This window comes from Protopterus annectens, chromosome 11.part0 (assembly GCF_019279795.1).
Source record: "Protopterus annectens isolate FY-2018-M chromosome 11.part0, PAN1.0, whole genome shotgun sequence".
NCBI lineage: Eukaryota > Metazoa > Chordata > Ceratodontiformes > Protopteridae > Protopterus > Protopterus annectens.
Window position 1 is genome coordinate 378,008,768 of NC_056745.1, and position 19,556 is coordinate 378,028,323.

The following is a 19,556-nucleotide window of genomic DNA, read 5'->3' on the forward strand; positions in this document are numbered from 1 at the left end:
TCTAGTGGAGTTCCCCAGGGATCTTTTCGGGGACCCCTACTGTTTCACATCTACTTCTCGAAGGGTCAGGAAAAGACAAAAGGCCTGTTGCTGAACAAGTTTATGGATGACTGTAAGCTGGGTGCTGTCATTGGTTCCCCAAATGATAACTTACTGCAAGAGGGTCTCACAGCAACTAATGACTGGTGCCAAAGTCATGGCCTCAAGTTAAACGCAAACAAAAAATGCTTTCACTAAATGCCATTCGTCAAAAACACGGCCCCTACTGATTACCACATCAATGGCAACCCCCTAAACACACAACCTTTGGTGAGACACCTGGCTGCTCAGGTTGATAATTTCACATTCAACCATCATGTAGCAGCAGTGGTCAGAAAAGCCTTTTACTTGGATCATCTCATAAGTAATAATAATTACTAAGTAATTATTAATTACTATTATTACTAATTAATAAGTAATAATAATCTGGAGTGTTTCTCCCCGGGCCTCCGCTGAAAACAGGCTCTGTGGAACCTAGTCAGACATTCCCGGTCAACAAATGTTAAATAAAAATAAAAAAAATAAAAAAAGTAAAAAGATTGCATCCAAAAAAAGAAGGTTATTACCTCTCTATACTCCTCCCTCATTAGATGAATAATTGAGTATAATTCCCCATTTGGTATGTACTTCTCCAGACATCTGCACCAACTGTAAAGGCCACAGAAATACCTCACAAAGAGAATCCAGGGCCTCCAACACCTGTCATATGTGGACAGGCTCAAATCACTTCTACTTCTTTCGGCTTTTCCCGGTTAGGGGTCACTACAGCAGATCACCTGTCCGCTCATGATTGGCAGTGAAGTTTTGGTTGCCAGCCTAGCGCCCAGCCTTCCACAGAAGGCACACACATGCGCACACTCACACCTAGGACCAATTTAGAGTGTCCAATCCACCTACAGCATGTCTTTGGGATGTGGGAGGAAACCAGAGCACCTGGAGGAAACCCACGCGACCACATAGAGAACATGCAGACACAACACAGAAGGCACCCCAGCCGAGGATCGAAACGGAGAACCTCTTGCTGTGAGGCGGCAACACTAACTGCTGCACCACCGCAGCTGCCCTAGGCTCAAATCACTATCACTCTACTTGGTATTGTACAGGTTGCTCAGAGGTAATCTGTGTCTTGCCTACAAAGTAATCTAAGACCCTGCCCTGCTAGAGATGCAACATATCCGTAAGTCTAACTCCTCACGCATTACCCACTTGAAAGGCCTGAATCTAATATTCAACATCAACAAAACTTACTGGAGAGACAGGTTTGTCTCCCAGAGGCCGTCCAGTCTCAGGAATAGACTTCCCATACATGTCAAACAGAGTACCTCGCTGACCCTCTTCAAGCACAACCTTGATGAGTGGATGTGATGCCACAAATTTGTCCCAGGGGTTCCACCTGTGTCCCTGATTGACAGGGGTGAAAGGTGCTGACTGAAGTTTCTTTTTGGAGGAATGAACTCTTGGCTAGGCTTGTAAGGGCCTCAAGGCCATTAGCCTAGTAACCTCTTAGGATCCTATGAATTAAAGCACATCCTGGTCTCCCCTGTACCTAAATTCCAGAGGAACTATCCTTCTAAGCCAGTGTTGTTAGATGTGTTGTCACGGTCTCCCCCAACTAAGTCAAAAAAGTCTGGCAAGAGACCTCATCACCATAGGACTCCACTGCAAACCCCACCTCAAAAACAGTCCTTTCCAGACAGACCAGGGTCCATCTGACTATTTGAACCCCAAACCCTCCCCCTACACTTTTCTCTATGCCTTTCCCTTTCCTTTCCAGCATAGGGAAACTACGTAGGAAGCCTGGGTGCCATTATCATAAATGGCTACTTCATGGTACAGAATTCACCACCACCATTCAGGGGGCATCCCTCAACCTCCCAGAGACCAACTGCCACATTTCGCAAATGTACTACAAAACCTGCTGGATCAAAGCACCATCCAATCAGTACCATCCAAACAAAGGGGAAAAGGGTTCTATTTAAGGATGTTTCTGGTACCAAGGAAAGAGAGCCCATGGGGACCCATTCTCGACCTCTACTACCTCAACACTGTCCAGAAAGTACCCACATTTAGAATGCTAACCTTGCAAACTCTTTTTCCCCTGATCATTCTACAAGCCTGCTTAGCTTCCTTAGAGATAAAGGATGCATGTTAAGTTGTCTATCTCGCATTCATTCTTGCTGGATGGGTTCGGAGCCGACCTCGGCTCCGACTCGGCCACTCTAAAAGCTCGAGAGTTGGTTCCACCGGCTCGAGGCTCCCCTTATATCCCACAATGCTAGGCGAGAGTTACCTCAGATCTCGTTTGCCGCTACAGCGATCGAGGTGTTGGTTTTCTACCGGTTCTTGGTAAGTGACTTTCTTGTAAAGTTAGTGTATTTAAACCCCTTTAATTTTAAATTTTATACTTATTTCCCTTAGTTTAGAGGAATTCTTGCCCCTTTTCTTAAAATTCCTGTTTTTCCCCACAAGAACTTTAGGTTCTTCCCTCGGGCCTTCAGGCCTTCTTCCTTCCCTAGTGGGTGTGTGTGTGTGTTATTTTTCTTAATTTAAAACCTAGTCAGTTGTTTTATTTTAAGCTAAAACTAGACAGGGTGTAATCAGTGTGTTTTTTGACTGTGTGTGTGATTGCACTTTCGGGATGTCTAAAGAATCAAAGGTCTCAGGCTTCAAGAAGTGTGATGCGTGCTGTCAGAAAATGTCTCTGACAGACGGTCACACTTCTTGTGTCTACTGCCTGGGGCCTTTGCACCTGCAGGACTCCTGTGCTGTTTGCCATGGCTTCAGCCCCAGGGTCCTGCAGGAAAGAAAAAATAAATTAATTTTAAGAGGTTTACTCAAGCCTGAGGATTCCCTTACTGTGTCTTCAGGGAAGCCCTCCAAGGCTTCTAGGTCTTCGGCTCCAGCAACTGAGCCGAGACCTAAGGCTTCTAAACCTCCGCCTACATCGGCTCCGGCTGGAGCCGATGAGTCTCAGTCCACAGTTTCTGTGGTTCCCTCGGCTCTGGCTGGAGCCGAGGTAATAGAGATTCCCGTGTCGGCTCCGACCAGATCTTCGGAGCCGACATCGAGGAAGAGGTCCAGGTCACCATCCCTTGGCTCCGTTCATTCGGCTCCAGGATCTCCCTGCTGTCTGAACGGAGCCATAAATCTCATTCCTCTAGGTCATCGAGGCTGTCGGATCATGACCTTCAGAGGGTAGTGAGTCGACTTCTTAAGTCCGAGGCACTGGCCCAGATGCTTCAGAGCCCAACTCATCAGTCGATGCCTGCCCCTGTCCATCAATATATTCCTCCTCCGACTCCGTTGAGCCCGGAGCCGGTCGTCGGAACCGAGACTGTGGTAGCGCCGGAGCCGATACAATTGTCTTCGGCTCCATCGCCGGTTCCGATTTCTTCCTTAGAAGAATCTCGGCGCGGACTTCCATCGTCGGCTCCGAGGGGTGAGTGGCATCGGACCCTTGTCCGACCCGCTCTTCCTCTCGGAGCTTCGGCTGGTGAGTTCGGCTCCGACATCGGCCTCGGAGCCATCACTGTCGGTGCCGAGGGAGGTTCTCAGCTTCTCGGGCGGGGACCTCTGGCTTTGCCTGACAGGGGTGCGTCGAGGTCATGCGGAGTGTGTTAGAGCCTGGCTCTACTCCACAGTCGGCTCCGTCCGCCCCTCCCTCACGGTGCCTCAGGTCAAGTCGACTCACTCCCTCATCCCGGACCGCAGAGAGCCAGCTCCTCAGGAACCCCTGTGGGATTTCATCCTCTTCCGAGGCCTCTCCTGATTTCGCAGAAGAGCCCCCTCGGAAGAGGAAGTGTAAGAGGAAACACATTGACTCACCTGAGTCCATCACATCTGACACAGATTTAGATGATTCGAGGGTTCCCCGTTCCCCTTCTGAAGATGTCTCCTTTGCAGACATTCTAGAGATCCTGAAGCAGAGGGAAAATTGGCCAGCCCTTAACCCTTCGGAGGATGAATCTGTATATCTTGAGGCGTTTGGCTCTCGCCCTTCCACCTCCTGGGTGTCCCCCTTTGACCCCGCATGCAGGTGGTTGCTAAAAGGCATGGACGGCTCCTGATTCAGTGGACCCCACTCCCAGGAGACCCTCCAAATTCATAACGGCACCAGCAGACAAACAGTTCTTGACAAAAGGAGTTTCTGTGGATGCTATGGTGGTAGCTGCTGCCACTAAGAAGGAACTAGCTGATCCTTCAGTACCTGTCCATCCACCTAACAAGGAATCTAGGTCCATGGACAGGTACGGGAAGCGGATGTTCTCGTCAGCGACATTTACTATGCGTTCGCTGAACTACCTGTGCCATTTCACTCATCTTCAAAGGGACTTGATTAAAGAAGCGAGTGACATGTTGAAGGATCCTACAGCTTTCAAGATAAAATGAACACTCAGCTGGCTACCCTTAACTCCATAGCCAACTCCTCCATGCACCTCCTTTCTTATGCGGCTGATGGAGCGAGTAGGGCCGCAGGGACAGGTGTGGCCTTACGTAGGCATGCCTGGATGCGGCTATGCAATTTTGCGGACCCCTTCAAGACGTCTTTCACTAACTCCCCGTTTGATGGATCATCTCTCTTTGGTCCTCAAGTGAAAGAAACCTTGACTAGGTGCGAGACTGATGGCAAGACTCTTTCTGCCGTCGGAGTCCGTTTTTCTACTCCTTCTAGGCCTTACCCCAAAGGCCAGAAAAGTGGGAAAATGTGGTTCCGTAAACAATCTCAAGGGACTTCGCCTGACGCACAAAGTCGTTACCCCGCCAGAGGCAGAGGCGGGAATAACAATGGTAGACGTCGCCCTCGAGGCAGGGGGGCTCCGCAGAACCAGGGCAATCGAGAAGCCTTCTCTGATAAGCCCTTTCAGCATCCCTGAGGTGTTGCCCGGCTGCCCACCTTTGGAGGCAGTCGGGGAAGGTTGTCACTGTACCCAAAAGCCTGGCTATCCCTGACTCAAGACAAATGGGTACAGTCCGTCATTTCAAGGCTATTCTATCCCCTTTCTTCGCATTCGAAACAATCAAAAATCCCTTCCAGATGTTCCACCCGCTCAAAGGGATCTAGCGGTTTTGGAAATTTCACTACTGCTTGCAAAACGGGTAATACTGCCAGTTCTAGCAGACCGGCAAGGGTCCGGAATCTACTCAAGGTTCTTTTTAGTTCCAAAGAAAACAGGGACTGGAGACCAATTTTGGATCTCAGTATCTTGAACAGATCAGTCAAGAAAACAAGATTTCGGATGGTCACGCTGCAGTCCATCTTTCCCCTATTGGGAAAAGGAAACTGGATGTGCTCTATAGACCTTCAGGATGCGTACTATCACATAAAATGCACAGACGCTCCAGAAGATTCCTCCGCTTCAGGCTGGGAACCAGTCATTTTCAATTCAGGGCCCTGCCCTTTGGTCTCACCACTGCCCCGGTGTTTACCAAATGCATGGCAGTGGTAGCTTCTCACCTGAGACGACAAGGATTCCAGGTGTTTCCATATTTGGACGACTGGCTCCTCACAGCTCCCACCAAGCATCTCCTTCTGATGGCCAGGGATTACACTTTTCGCATTTGTCAAAAGTTAGGCATTTCAATAAATTGCGAAAAGTCTGTTTTGTCGCCTTGTCGTACTATTACCTTCATAGGCGCAAATCTAGACACAGTAGACATATCTGCGAGGCTAACAGATCAGAGAATAACAGACATACACAGACTGGTCTCACTCCTTTTCAACAACAACAGAATCAAAGCCAGGTTAGTTCTGAAAGTGTTGGGAATTATGGCGGCTGCCATACCTCTGCTTCCATTAGCCAGATTCCACATGCGAATCCTTCAATGGATGCTCTTTACACAATGGTCATACCAGCAACTTCCAATGTCCCACACCATTATGATCACGCAGGCGTGCAGAAATCATCTCATGTGGTGGATGTCTTCCACTCAGCTCTTGTTGGGAAGACCCTTTGTTCCTCACCCTCCGGTTGCTACTCTGACAACGGACACCTCCCTGATCGGGTGGGGGCATTATCAGGGCAGGACGGTCCAGGGCACATGGCAACCAGGCGAATGCCACTTGCACATAAATGTTCTGGAGATGAGAGCAGTGCTTTTAGCGTTGCAAGCCCTTCAAGACTCTTCCCTTGGGAACGATTGCAATCCAGACAGACAATATGTCTGTAGTGTGGTACATCAACAAACAAGGCGGAACCAGGTCCTACCCCTGTGTCGAGAAGCACTCAGATTGTGGCAATGGGCGATTTCTTCTCAGCGGTTTCTGATAGCAACGCACATCCCCGGGAAGTCCAATCAAATCGCGGACAAATTGAGCAGAGCTATCCTCATGCCTCACGAGTGGTCTCTGAAAGACTCTGTTGTGAGAGAGATTTTTCTCAAGTGGGGTCAGCCTTGCTGCGATCTTTTTGCTACTCCCCAAAACAGCAAGTGCAGACATTATTTCACTCTATTCCCTTTACCAGGCCAACCCAGCAGAGACGCTCTAGTCCAAGTTTGGCCCGGGACTTCAGTATGCATTTCCTCCCTTCCCACTAATCTCTCAAGTGATACAGAAAGCTATCGCTCAGAAGGCCTCGTTGATCCTCATTGCTCCTTACTGGCCTCGACAGGTGTGGTTCCCCTTTCTACATCAATTTCTACTGGGCGACCTTGGCATCTGGACCTAGTTCCAGACCTTTTGATCCATCAATCGGGTCAGTTACATCGCTCCCTCCCTCTCTGAACCTCACTGCTTGGTTCCTCCAGTTCCAACCTTAGCCAGGCTTCCTCAATTATCTCACTCTGTTCGAGATATTTTGATAGCTTCCCATAAATCTTCCACTAGGAAGATTTATTTGAGTAAGTGGAAACGTTTCACATATTGGGCTCAAGGAAGGGACATAGATCCTTTCACTGCTTCCATCCAAATAGTCCTTGATTTTTCTAGCTGAACTCTTCCATGCAGGTTCATCCCCTTCTACTCTTAAAGTTCAATTGGCAGCTATCTCTAACTTTCATGTGGGTATTTCTGAGTCTGCCTTAATGTCCCACAAGCTTTGCAAAGCCTTTTTGAAAGGAGTTTTTCTTCTCAGACCTCCTATAAGAAATCCTCCTTCTCCTTGGGACCTAAATTTAGTTCTTACTTCTTTGATTCTTCCCCCTTTCGAACCTGCAGCCTCCTGTTCTTTAAAATTGCTATCATGGAAGACTCTCTTTCTGGTAGCTATTACTTCAGCTAGAAGAGTCTCAGAACTTCATGCACTCAGCTGTCGACCTCCTTATCTATTGTTCCATAAGGACAGGGTATCCTTACGAACCAACCCGTCCTTTTTGCCTAAGGTAGTCTCGACGTCAAATCTAAATCAAAGCATTGACCTCCCTGTCCTTTTTCCAGAATATTCCAATAGGTCTGAACAAAAATTACACTGGCTAGATGTTCATCGTCAGTTGAGGTACTATTTGGATAGAACAAAACAATTCAGAAAATCTGACCAACTGTTTATCTCCTATGCAGAAGGCAGAAAAGGACTTTCAGTTTCAAAGGTATCATTATCTAGATGGCTTACATCTCTGATTACCCTTGTTTATGAGATTAGACACCAAAAGCTGCCTAATAAACCTAAGGCCCATTCTACCAGAGCTTTGGCTACTTCCTTAGCCTTCCAAGACAGACTGCCTATTGACACCATTTGTGCAGCGGCTACTTGGGCTACTCCTCACACTTTCATTTCTCATTATAAGTTGGATTTAGCTTCTAGGCATAGAGCTAACTTTGGTTCCACTGTTCTCAGGAGTCTGTTCCATTAGGCCACCCGGGACAAGGTGCTAGGGACGCGGTCCCATCCAGCAAGAATGAAGGCGAGATAGACAACTTAACATATAGAAGTTATGTTCTTACCATAACGTTCCATGTTAGTTGTCTTCTTCTCGCCTTCTTCTTGCGTCCCACCCTCCTTCCCCCTGGCCTGGACAGACCTAGAGGAGTTGTGATTGTGACCTCTCTTTCTACCACCTCTTTTCTTAGGCATATGCTGCTTGCATATTTCCTGAATCAGGATGTAGGTCACCCTTCTTTCTCCCTGTTATTAGAGGTGGACTCTGTTTAGAGTTATTCTGTTACTATTATAAGCTGGGGTTAGCTTACAAACGAGATCTGAGGTAACTCTCGCCTAGCATTGTGGGATATAAGGGGAGCCTCGAGCTGGTGGAACCAACTCTCGAGCTTTTAGAGTGGCCGAGTCGGAGCCGAGGTCGGCTCCGAACCCATCCAGCAAGAAGAAGGCGAGAAGAAGACAACTAACATGGAACGTTATGGTAAGAACATAACTTCTATTTACTTACAGATCCCAGTTCATCCCAGTTAGTGGAAGTACGCAAGATTCTCTGTGGCTTCCTTGCACTTTCAGTTCTCTGCCTTGCCCTTTGGTCTCTCCATCAACCCAAGGGTATTCCCAAAATGACTAGCTCCAGTAATTGATTATTGCAGACTTCAAGGCATTCAGGTCTTCCCATGCCTGGATGACCTTCTCTTTCAAGCAGTCAGTCCAGGAGCACTGGAGCAAAATCTGAACTCCACCATCTCCATCCTACAATCTCTGGGGATCAAAATCAACTTCCAGAAATCTACTCTTTCCCCATACCAGGGCCAGATTTTTCTGGGGTGTAGGCTACAAAAAGACCTTATGAAGGTCTTCCTCCCCATTCAGAAGGCTCAGGTACTCATTTCCTTCTTCCGGAACTTCATCCTTTTGGCTTGCATCATGGCTAGGACCTTTCTAAGAACTCTGGGCTTCATGACTTCCACCATCCCAATGTTTCCCCTGGCAAAACTCCACATGAAGAGACAACAGTGGATCCTGAAATCAGTGTGGATGCAACATGCCCACCCCCTAAAGTTCCCAGTTCCATTCTGCCATGCCTGAAGAGGGAGATTTCCTGGCGGATTCAACAGCTAACTGCCAACCCATGTCTCCCACTCCATCCTTTATCTCCAGTTCAGGAGATGTTCACAGATGCCTCAGACACAGGATGGGGAGCAGATTTCGGCTCCATAAAATCACAAGAGACTTGGTCCTGCTCTCAATGAAGGGAACACAGTCAATATCAAAGAAATAAGGGCACTCCTGCTGACTCTTCAGACTTTCCATATCCTCTTCATCCCAGGCCCTCTAAAGGTTTACACAGACAAGCATGACTGTTCTCTGGTATGTAAACAGACATGGAGGGATAAAGACTTACCTCCTCTGCTGTCTAGCTCTGCAAGTCTAGGAATTGGCTGTCAAACTCCCCTCCAGGCTATATATACCCCCTCTAACAAAATGTAGTGGCAGAGACATTGAGCAAGTCCAAAGCACAATCCCACTAATGGATGCTTTACAGGGAAATGTTCCTGGACATTCTCCCCAGATGGGGTACTCCACAAGTAGACCATTTTGCCTACCCCATGAACAGACAGCTTCCATGATTTTGTGCCAGAGATCCTCATCTTCTGGTCTGGAAGGTGAACGCCCTCAACTTTTCATGGAAGGGGATATTTCTGTATGCATTCTCTCCCTTTCCTCTCATTCCAAAAGTCCTACTAAAGATTCAGTAGGACAAACCAAGAAACTTGATAGTGACCCTCTTTTGGCCAAGACAGCATTAGTTTCCCCTGCTCCTGCATTTAGCAAAGGGCAGTCACCACAAGTTACCAACAGAGTAGGCCTTCTCACACAGTAGAAAGGAACTCTAATCCATTCCCACTTGACTACCCTTCAGCTGACACTGTGGATGTTAGGGTCTTAATTCCTTTTGGACACCTTTTTTCAGAGGACATGCTCAGGGTTCTGCAGGAGACCAGGAAACTTAATTCAAGAAAATCTTTCTTATCCAAGTGGAAGAGATTTTCAGTCTAGTGTCTTTCCCGAAATCAGGACCCACTGATAGTGGAAGTCCCTCTCATTCTCTCATACCTGTGTGAATTACTAGAAGCTGTCTTAACTTACTCTTTAGTCAAAGTGCACTTGTCAGCTGTCTGTGCTTGTCTGCCTCTATCTCCTCCTTTAGCTTCCAGATTTGAGGCAAAACAATTCTTAAAAGGTGTCCTTCAAATAAGACCTCTCCAGGAAACCTGTGGCACCCCCCTGGTATCTTAACTTTATATTAGATAAGCTGACCCTTGCTCCTTTTGAGCCAGCAGCTTCTGCTTCCTTAAAATTTTGCTTTTGGAAAACTATTTTGCTGCTTGCACTAACCTCAGCCAGAAGAGTTTCCTGAACTACAGGCCCTAATGGCTTCTCCTCCTTTCTTGGTGTTCCAGAGAGACAGAGTGTCTGTCCACACCAACCCTACCTTTATGCACAAAGTGGTAAATGAGTTATCCTTAATCCAGTGCATCAGTTTACCTACCTTTTTCCTCCACTTCACAGATCTCTCCAGAGGGGATTTTGCACACACTGGATATGCACAGACAGCTTAGGTTCTACATTGACAAAACAAAGGATATCAGGAAATCAGACCAGTTGTTTGTCCCATTCCACCCTAGAGCTTTAGGGCTCCCTCTGTCTAAAAGCACTATTTCCAGCTGGATCTCTGAAGCCATTTCTTTCTGCTACTAGCACCATGGAAAGAGCCTCCCTTCTTCGGTTAAGGCACACTCTGCCATGGCTGTTGCTTCCTCTGGTGTCCTTCTCTTCCCTGTTACAGTATTCCATCCCTCCCTCCTTCCACCTGACTTTGTTTTTGATTGGATGTACATGAACTACATACTCCCTTTCACAGGCATCCCTCCTGGGGCACTCAGTTCTGAGAAGGGTGCATGTGTACATCACTTTTATGGCTGATGTCCAACAGCAGCTTACATGTGATGTACAGTGCAACCCTAGTAGTAAATGTCTTTTGTATACTGTCCAACATCAGTACATCATGGCAGTCAACTCCCTCATGTTAAGAATACTACAACAGGGAAGAGAAGGACATCTGTAGTTATGGTAACATTTTACACAACTAATCTTTCACACTTCCTTTTCATCTGACCAAGGCAGTCACCACAAACTACCACACAGAATAGACTTGCTCACACAGTAAAAGGACTTGATCATTCATCCAAACCTACAGATTCCTAACAGTTTGGATTCTTCTTCTTCTTCTTTTGGCTGCTCCCGTTAGGGGTCGCCACAGCATATCAACTGTTTCCATTTCTTCCTGTCCTCTGCATCTTGCTCTGTCACACCAACCACCTGCATGTCCTCTCTCGCCACATCCATAAACCTCCCTCTTTTCCTGTTACCTGGCAGCTTCATCCTTAGCATCTTTTTCCCAATGTACTCTGCATCCCTCCTCAGCACATGTCCAAACCAACGTAATCTTGCCTCTCTGGCTTTGTCTCCAAACCTTCCAACCTGGGCTGACCCTATAATATACTTATTCCTAATCCTGTCCATCCTCGTCACACCCAGTGCAAATCTTAACATCTTCAACTCTGCCACGTCAAGCTCTGACTCCTGCCTTTTTGTCAGTGCCACTGTCTCCAGCCCGTATAACTTAGCTGGTCTCACTACCGTCTTGTAGACCTTCCATTTCACTCTTACTGGTACTTGTCTGTCACAAATCACTCCTGACACTCTTCTCCACCCACTCCATCCTGCCTGTACTCTCTTCTTCACCTCTTTTCCACACTCACCATTACTCTGAACTGTTGATCCCAAGTACTTAAACTCATCCACCTTCGCCACCTCTACTCCTTGCATCCTCACCATTCCTCTATCCTCCCTCTCATTCACACACATATATTCTGTCTTATTCCTGCTGACCTTCATTCCTCTTCTCTCTAGAGCATATCTCCACCTCTCCAGGGTCTCCTCCACCTGTTCCCAACTCTCACTACAGATCACAATGTCATCTGCAAACATCATAGTCCACGGGGACTCCTGTCTGATCTCGTCTGTCAACCTGTCCATCACCATTGCAAATAAGAAAGGGCTCAGAGCTGATCCTTGATGTAATCCCACCTCCACCTTAAACACATCTGTCACTCCCACTGCAGACCTCACCGCTATCACACTACCCTCGTACATATCCTGTACCACTCTTACATACTTCTCTGACACTCCCGACTTCCTCATACAATACCACAACTCCTCTCTAGGCAGCCTGTCATATGCTTTCTGTAAATCCACAAAGACACAATGCAACTCCTTCTGACCTTCTCTGTACTTCTCCATCAACACTCTCAGAGCAAACATCGCATCTGTAGTGCTCTTTCCTGGCATGAAACCATACTGCTGATCACTAATCATCACCTCCCTTCTTAACCTAGCTGCCACTATTCTATCCCATAACTTCATGCTGTGACTGATCAGTTTAATCCCTCTGTAGTTACTACAGCTCTGCACATCACCCTTATTCTTACAAATCGTTACAAAACACACTTTTTCTCCAGTCCTCAGGCATCCTCTCACTTTTCAAGATTTCATTAAACAATCTAGTTAAAAACTCCACTGCCATTTCACCTAAACACCTCCATGCTTCCACATGTATGCCATCTGGACCAACAGCCTTTCCATTCTTCATCCTCTTCATAGCTATCCTTACTTCCTCCTTGCTAATCCACTGCACATCATGATTCACTATCCGCACATCATCCAACCTTCTCTCCCTCTCATTCTCTTCATTCATCAACCCCTCAAAGTACTCTTTCCATCTGCTCAACACACTCTCCTCACTTGTGAGTACGTTTCCCTCATTATCCTTTATCACCCTTACCTGCTGCATATCTTTACTAGCTCAGTCCCTCTGTCTAGCCAATTGCTACAGGTCCTTTTCTCCCTCCTTAGTGTCCAACCTTTTATACAACTCTTCATACGCCTTATCCTTAGCCTTCGCCACCTCTCTCTCTGCCATGCACCTCATCTCCTTATACTCTTGTCTACTTTCTTCATCTCTTTGACAATCCCACTTCTTCTTTGCCAACCTCTTTCTCTGTATACTCTCCTGTACTTCTTCATTCCACCACCAGGTTTCCTTGTCCTCCTTCCTCTTTCCAGATGTCACACCAAGCACCTTTCTAGCCATCTCTCTTACTAGCTCTGCTGTAGTTACCCAGCTATTCGGTAACTCTTCACTGCCACACATTGCCTGTCTTAACTCTTCCCTGAACATCACCTCACAATTACCCTTTTTCAATTTCAACCATATGATCCTTGGTGCTGCCCTCACACTCATCCTCCTCTTCTTGATCACCAGTGTCATCCTACAAACTGCCATCCTATGCTGCCTAACTACACTTTCCCCTGCCACCACTTTACAGTCTCCAATCTCCTTCAGACTGGCCCTTCTACATAAGATATAATCCACCTGTGTGCATCTTCCTCCACTCTTGTATGTCACCCTATGCTCCTCCCTCTTGTTAAAATACATATTCATCACAGCCATGTCCATCCTTTTCACAAAATCCACTACCATCTGACCTTCTGCATTCCTTTGCTTAACACCATACCTACCCATCACTTCCTCATCCCCTCTGTTCCCTTCATCAACATGCCCATTGAAATCTGCTCCAATCACCAGTCTCTCACCTTTGGGTACAGTCATCACCACTTCATCCAACTCACTCCAAAAAGGATTATAGGTGTCTAAATGGTATAAAAATCCTGTTTTCTGAGGGTATGCTTCAAATATTACAGGAGGCTAGAAAACTTGCAAGAAAAAAATCTTGTATTTCAAACTGGAAGAGGTTTTCTGTTTGGTGCAAGAGCAAAACATGATCCCTGTCATAATAGGTATCCCTGCTATTCTTTCCTATTTGTGTGAGCTGCTCAGTTCGGGACTGACATATTCTTCTGTCAAAGCAAATTTGTCAGCCATATGTGCCTCTTTGCCTGTAGATCCACCTTTTTTGCATGTTTTGAGGTTACACAATTTCCAAAAGGTGTTTTTCACATCAAGCCTTCCTCCTACTTGGGTTAAGAAATTATGCCTTACAGAAGTTAACTTGTTCTCCTTTTGAACTGGCCTCTTCCATCTCTCTCAAATAATACAAGTGGAAAACTTCTGGTAGTGGCACTTTCTTCAACAAAATGAGTTTCTGAGCTACAAACCCTTATGATTTCTCCTTCTTTTTGGATTTTTCTGAAGAACAAGATATCAAGGAGAACTAGCCATTCTTTCATACCTAAAATTGTCATTGAAATGTCCTTGAACCATTCTGTTAACTTGCATACTTTCTCAGCTAATCCTCAAAGTAAGAGAGAAAGAATTCTATAGTTGCTGGACAATCATAGAAAGCTTAGATTATATTTAGATAAAACTAAGACTATCAGTAAATCTTATCAATTCTTCAGCTCTTATGTGGGTAAAAAGCTGTGTTGCCCTGTTTCTAAACAGACTATCTCCAGACAGATTTCCTTGGTTATCTCCTTTTGCTGTTCCTTTCATCATGTATTTTTTTTCTATAGCAGGTCAAAGCTGAGTCTACCAGGGCTGTTGCCTGTTCCAATGTTTTTTCAAGAGTTTGTATTAAAAAAAAACATTATAGAAGCAGGCACTTGTTCTTCCATTCATACATTTGCAAAATGTTATAAAATAGTTGCCACTCCCAGAGCCAAGACTGGTTTTGCCAAGACCATTCTTCAAAGGATGCTGGACTCCAGTTCCATGCCTTAGTCATCCTCTCAGATAGTCCAAAAGCTTTGGGAATCTTCCCATATGTGACAGCAACAGTGAAGCATTGATCATATGAAGGACAAAATACAGTTGTGTAAGAACTTAGCTTATTATGTCTAAATTAATCACTGTTGCACTATCTGCACAGTCCCTCCTTCGCCACTTGGCCATGGACACCCTTCCTCCTATGACAAGAAATTTTGAGGAACTTTTAGCCTGTACATTCCTCTTGTGAGTGGGTCATGGGGCAGAAGTATGACATGCCCAGGCTTTGGTAAACTGGCTTAAATGTATGGTGTCCTTGGCAGGTTATTCGGGTATGTTTACAATACTGCAACCATGATCAATTCTGCTGTCTGATTTATGGAAATTCTTAAACAAGTCAACTATATTACATATAGGTGCTTACACTAACTAGTGTCACTAGCATGTGGAACAAAGGTAATCAATCCACTTGTATATGCGGATTAAGCTATAAACATAACTGTAGTCACTAACCAGCAGGCAATATTCAATCAGTCAGTATTTTAATATTGCACTTATGTAAGACTGTATCAGTGCAACTGGCATTAGACAACCTGTTGCAGCTCATACTTCTTGATGAAACTGGTTATTTAATCTAGCTTATGTCATCAGCAGAAAAAGCTCTTTGTGGCCCAACCACTGATATGTATTACTTACTAGACAGTTATATTAGACATGCAGTCATTTTAAATATAGTTACTGTAGCATAACTGTCCTAATGAACATGAGAACCACTTGCAGAGTTACTTGATCAACTACAGCTGATACATAACAACTAGCATGCACTAATATTAAATGTGATAACAAATATTATGAGAAATTTTAATAAATTAATTGTGTAACAAACTGATATATAAGCTTACCAGCTTACACCCTGACCCCATGTGCAAAATGGGAAAAAGGGGTTGAGGATGGATGGATGTAAGCTTACCAGCGTGGGTGGCACAGTGGTTCATTGGTTACTATTGCTGTCTCACAATGTTTTGTCCTACAGTTCAGTTTTCATCTAGTGTGCCTCTCTTAGCTTCTGTATGTCTTTCCTTGGTCTGCATTGTTTTTGGTGGGTGCTAACATTTTTTCTCACTTCCCAAAGACATCCTGTCCATTCTATAAATTGCCCTTAGTTGTGTCTGCTGTATCTGTGACTGTGTGTTTATTTATCTGTGTGCATTCATATCTTCTGATGGACTGTGACCCTGCAACCCTGAAATGGTTTAAGCAGATGCTGTCAACTGAATGCATGAATGAACCTTGCTAATCTGATTATTTGCATATGGACATATTTGGTGTACAACATTAGATGAGGATTGTATGTATTTTACTGAATGATCATATGTAGAAACATGATGAAACCTGTTGTGTTGCATTTATCTTTGGGTGCCAATTGAAACTGACTATGTCAGTTGGGCAAGCTAAGACCTGATGTTTGTTTTTATCCACTTCAACCATTGGGATATCTGATCCAGTCGGATCTGACCTTGGCAACTTTTTAAAAATTGTGGATAAAGGGCTCTGACTCCTCCCCTACCCATAACTCTTTGAGTTCCCCAAAAAACCTTGATCGAGTTTTCCTGCTGAGAACCAGACAATATTCCAAGGGTATTATAAACAAAGATGATATAAAATAGGCCATAAGTGGGAAATGGCAACCAAAGCTGTTGAATTACAAGGTCCCTGGTGAGGTTCTTATGTTCCAAAGGAGCACCAGATGAAGGTTCGGAGGGGAGACAGAGGGATGGATGTTGAACTGGATGGAAGCAAATCTAGTGTTATAATAAGTACATAACTTTTGTATCTGATGTTGTCTGTTTTCATCCGATGCAACCACTGGGACAGATTCCCAAGCTACCAAATAATGTCTGAGTGGCATTAAGGAAGAATATTCCTGAGATTGGTGGAGCCAAGGATGTATGGGACTGTAACTGTACTTTCAGCCTGTATTGAGACACACAAAGGTGTGAACAGTTGGCCAAGTTGCTAAAGAACAAATTTCATCAATGGGAACTCTTGGTAGAAAAGACACAGAAGTAGCTACTACTCTTGTAGAATAAGCCTTTGTTTTTTTTTATGTAGAGGCAAACCCATCTTTTCAGAAACAAACATTATGCAGTCAGAAAGCCAGCGAGACAGTGTGACATTTGATGCACTTTTGCTATCTTTCACGTGAGAGAAAGGAACAAAAAGCTGATCAGAATTTCTAATGTTACTAGTCCAGTGCAAGAAAAAACTGAGTTGTCTGTGAGCATCAAGTAAATATAAAGTATACTCTGTGGAAGGAATAATGGCAGATTGAATGACTGGTTAATGTTTACTTTGGATGCCACATTGGGTAGGATAACCCAACAACTGAAATGGATGAAATCACAACAACATGGATGTAGTGTTGGTAAGAGCATAACTTTTTTGTAACAAAGTAGTAAATAAATAAAAATAAAAAGTCACCGAGGTGTGGTACAGTTTCTGCAAGAACTGGTTAACAGTGCTGTGCTTCGTTTTCAAATATGTTACATTTATTTAGTTTAAAAAGGTTTAGATGGCCATTACATGTATATATGCTTGCACTGGTGAGAGTGTGTGTGTATGTATATATGTATTTTAAAAAATAAGCTCTCAAGAGAGATTAATTTTAGCAGACTGGACCGATGTGTCCTTGTATTGAAGTTTCATTTGCAGCTTTCTTTTCTTTCTAAATTGCATTTTATGTTATTTGCCTGTCTCATTCTTTTTCTTTTCCCCTCACACGTTTTCACATCTTTCTGTTTGAAGATCAAAAAGCTTAAGAAAAAGGTAAGAACTTGAGGCATTCAGGAATGTAGAGTACCTGTATGCTATTCAAGATGGAACACAGTAGCCTAGCATGCAAACTCAAAACTGTGCTTTGCAATACAGTTCTTGTGGACAAAGCAGTTGTAATTAACTTTTCCCACTTTTATTTTTTTAATTCTTAGAATGAACAGCTTCGCCAGGATATTATTGATTATCAGAAGCAAATAGATTCTCAGAGAGAGACACTTCTGTTACGAAGAGGTGATGATTCTGAATACAGAACTCAGCTTTCCAAGAAAAATCTAGAACTTGTACAGTATCTGGATGAAAATCAGGTAATATTTTTATCCCCTTTTTTACATCACTTACAAGCCATTCTGTATGCTTTACGATATATGACTGTTAAACAGTGTCAGAAAAGAGTTTAATTGTTAAACACTTTACTGGTTGATAAGGTGAGTACTACTGTAAATCAATTCTCTTTGGAATGTAATTTGAGAAGACTCATGTAGGACTAAAATTAGCTAGGTATTACCGACTGTGGCTCAACTTCTTATAGCAGTACTATTTGGAGGACATGCTGTAGCCAGTGCTGTCATACTTTGCTTCATTCAGAGTTCATTAAATATATAGATAGATATAAAACATTGCAATAAAAATTCTAATGTAGTATCATATATGTACTTAAGGTTTGCTGAAAGTGTGTAGTAAAGTGCACATAAGCATATTCTCAGTAATCAAGAAAACAGATTCAAATTTAGTCTCAGAAAAAGATTGAATATCAGCACAACTAAAGAGACACTGAAGCCACAAAAGTAAAGGGGCATCAGCCAGTTTAGCCTCTTAGCATACTGATTTCATTTAAAGCAGTTCTTGTATCATTGATCGTGTTAATGAGACAATCAACAGTCAAGTTTTGTCATGATCGAATTCCTTATAATCCTACTAGAAAAAGACCCAGCCAGTGACACAAGTATGAAAACAGCTGTAGAAAATTCATAAATTCAAATACTGTACAGCTCAATGGAAACCAAAATGTTAAAACCACTTATTCGGTTAATGTTTTACAGCAATCCACCAGAACTAATACTTTATGACAAAAGTATTCTCATAGTACTAGTTCAGAGTGTAGCTAACTAGCAGTATAGAAGACAAGACACTTCCTTGCCTGACATGTGCACCCTGTGATAAATGCTTTATCCAGAACAGTAAAAGTTCAAAAACAATGGACATTTCTTTTCTTAAACTGGATAACTTGCACCACATTTAAACTGGTAACTTTTCAATGTCCTTTCCAAATTTTTATCAGTCTGAACTAGTAAAAGTATGGTACATCATTTGCTATATACAACATACAGCTATAAAATCTTACATGTTCCAGTGACATGTATTGTATTGAATTGTATTCTAGAAGTAACTGAAATAAGTTCAGAATAGTGTGCAGTGGCAAGGTTGTCTTAGGTATGTTAAATGAAAAACTCACTTACTTTAATACACTGTAGTCTGCAAAGTATGCTATTACACTTTGAGTGTGGTTTTCACTTCATCTTAAATTTTATTAACTGTTTCCAGCAAGCTTTTCAGATGGCTTTCATTGAAGCTTGGGATGTTTGCCTTATGACAAGCAAAGGGTTAAGGAAGTAATTGATCCCATTTCTTGCCATAAACTTCATATTTTCATTGAAGTACTCCAGTAACCTAGCAGTTTGAAGGTGGTACACTGAAGTTCTTAACAATTACTTTACAACACTGTAAAAGCCAGTGCACTAACCTAGATATAAATGGGATCTCCCTGTTCTGTGAGTAGTTTTTTAAGTATCCCTACTCTAGAGAGAAGTAACACTAGCGTTTGGTTATTACTGGTTTAACATAGGTTCATAGGTTCATACTAGGCTATCTGCCCGAGGGCATTTACAAGCCTAGCCCATCGTTTTGTGGCTTACGCCACCCCTTTAGTATGGGGAACTATACCCATTATTTTGCTGTGCCTCTGTCGAGCAGTGACACTGAGGTAATCCCTGGGGTATATCTGCGATCTCCCATCCATTGGTCAAGATTTCTCTTGAACAAGGCCAGCGAGGTGCTCTGCCTCACATATACCGGGA

At 44.0% G+C, this 19,556-nt stretch overlaps 1 protein-coding gene across 1 annotated transcript in view; it reads left to right on the forward strand.

Moving 5' to 3' along the window:
- CEP290 (centrosomal protein 290) overlaps positions 1 to 19,556 on the forward strand; it is a 3,346,332-nt gene that overhangs the window by 428,545 nt on the left and 2,898,231 nt on the right. The window contains exon 8 of the mRNA XM_044087863.1: positions 17,634 to 17,786. Coding sequence (XP_043943798.1) covers positions 17,634 to 17,786 — 153 coding nt within the window. The remainder of the gene's footprint in view (positions 1 to 17,633; positions 17,787 to 19,556) is intronic.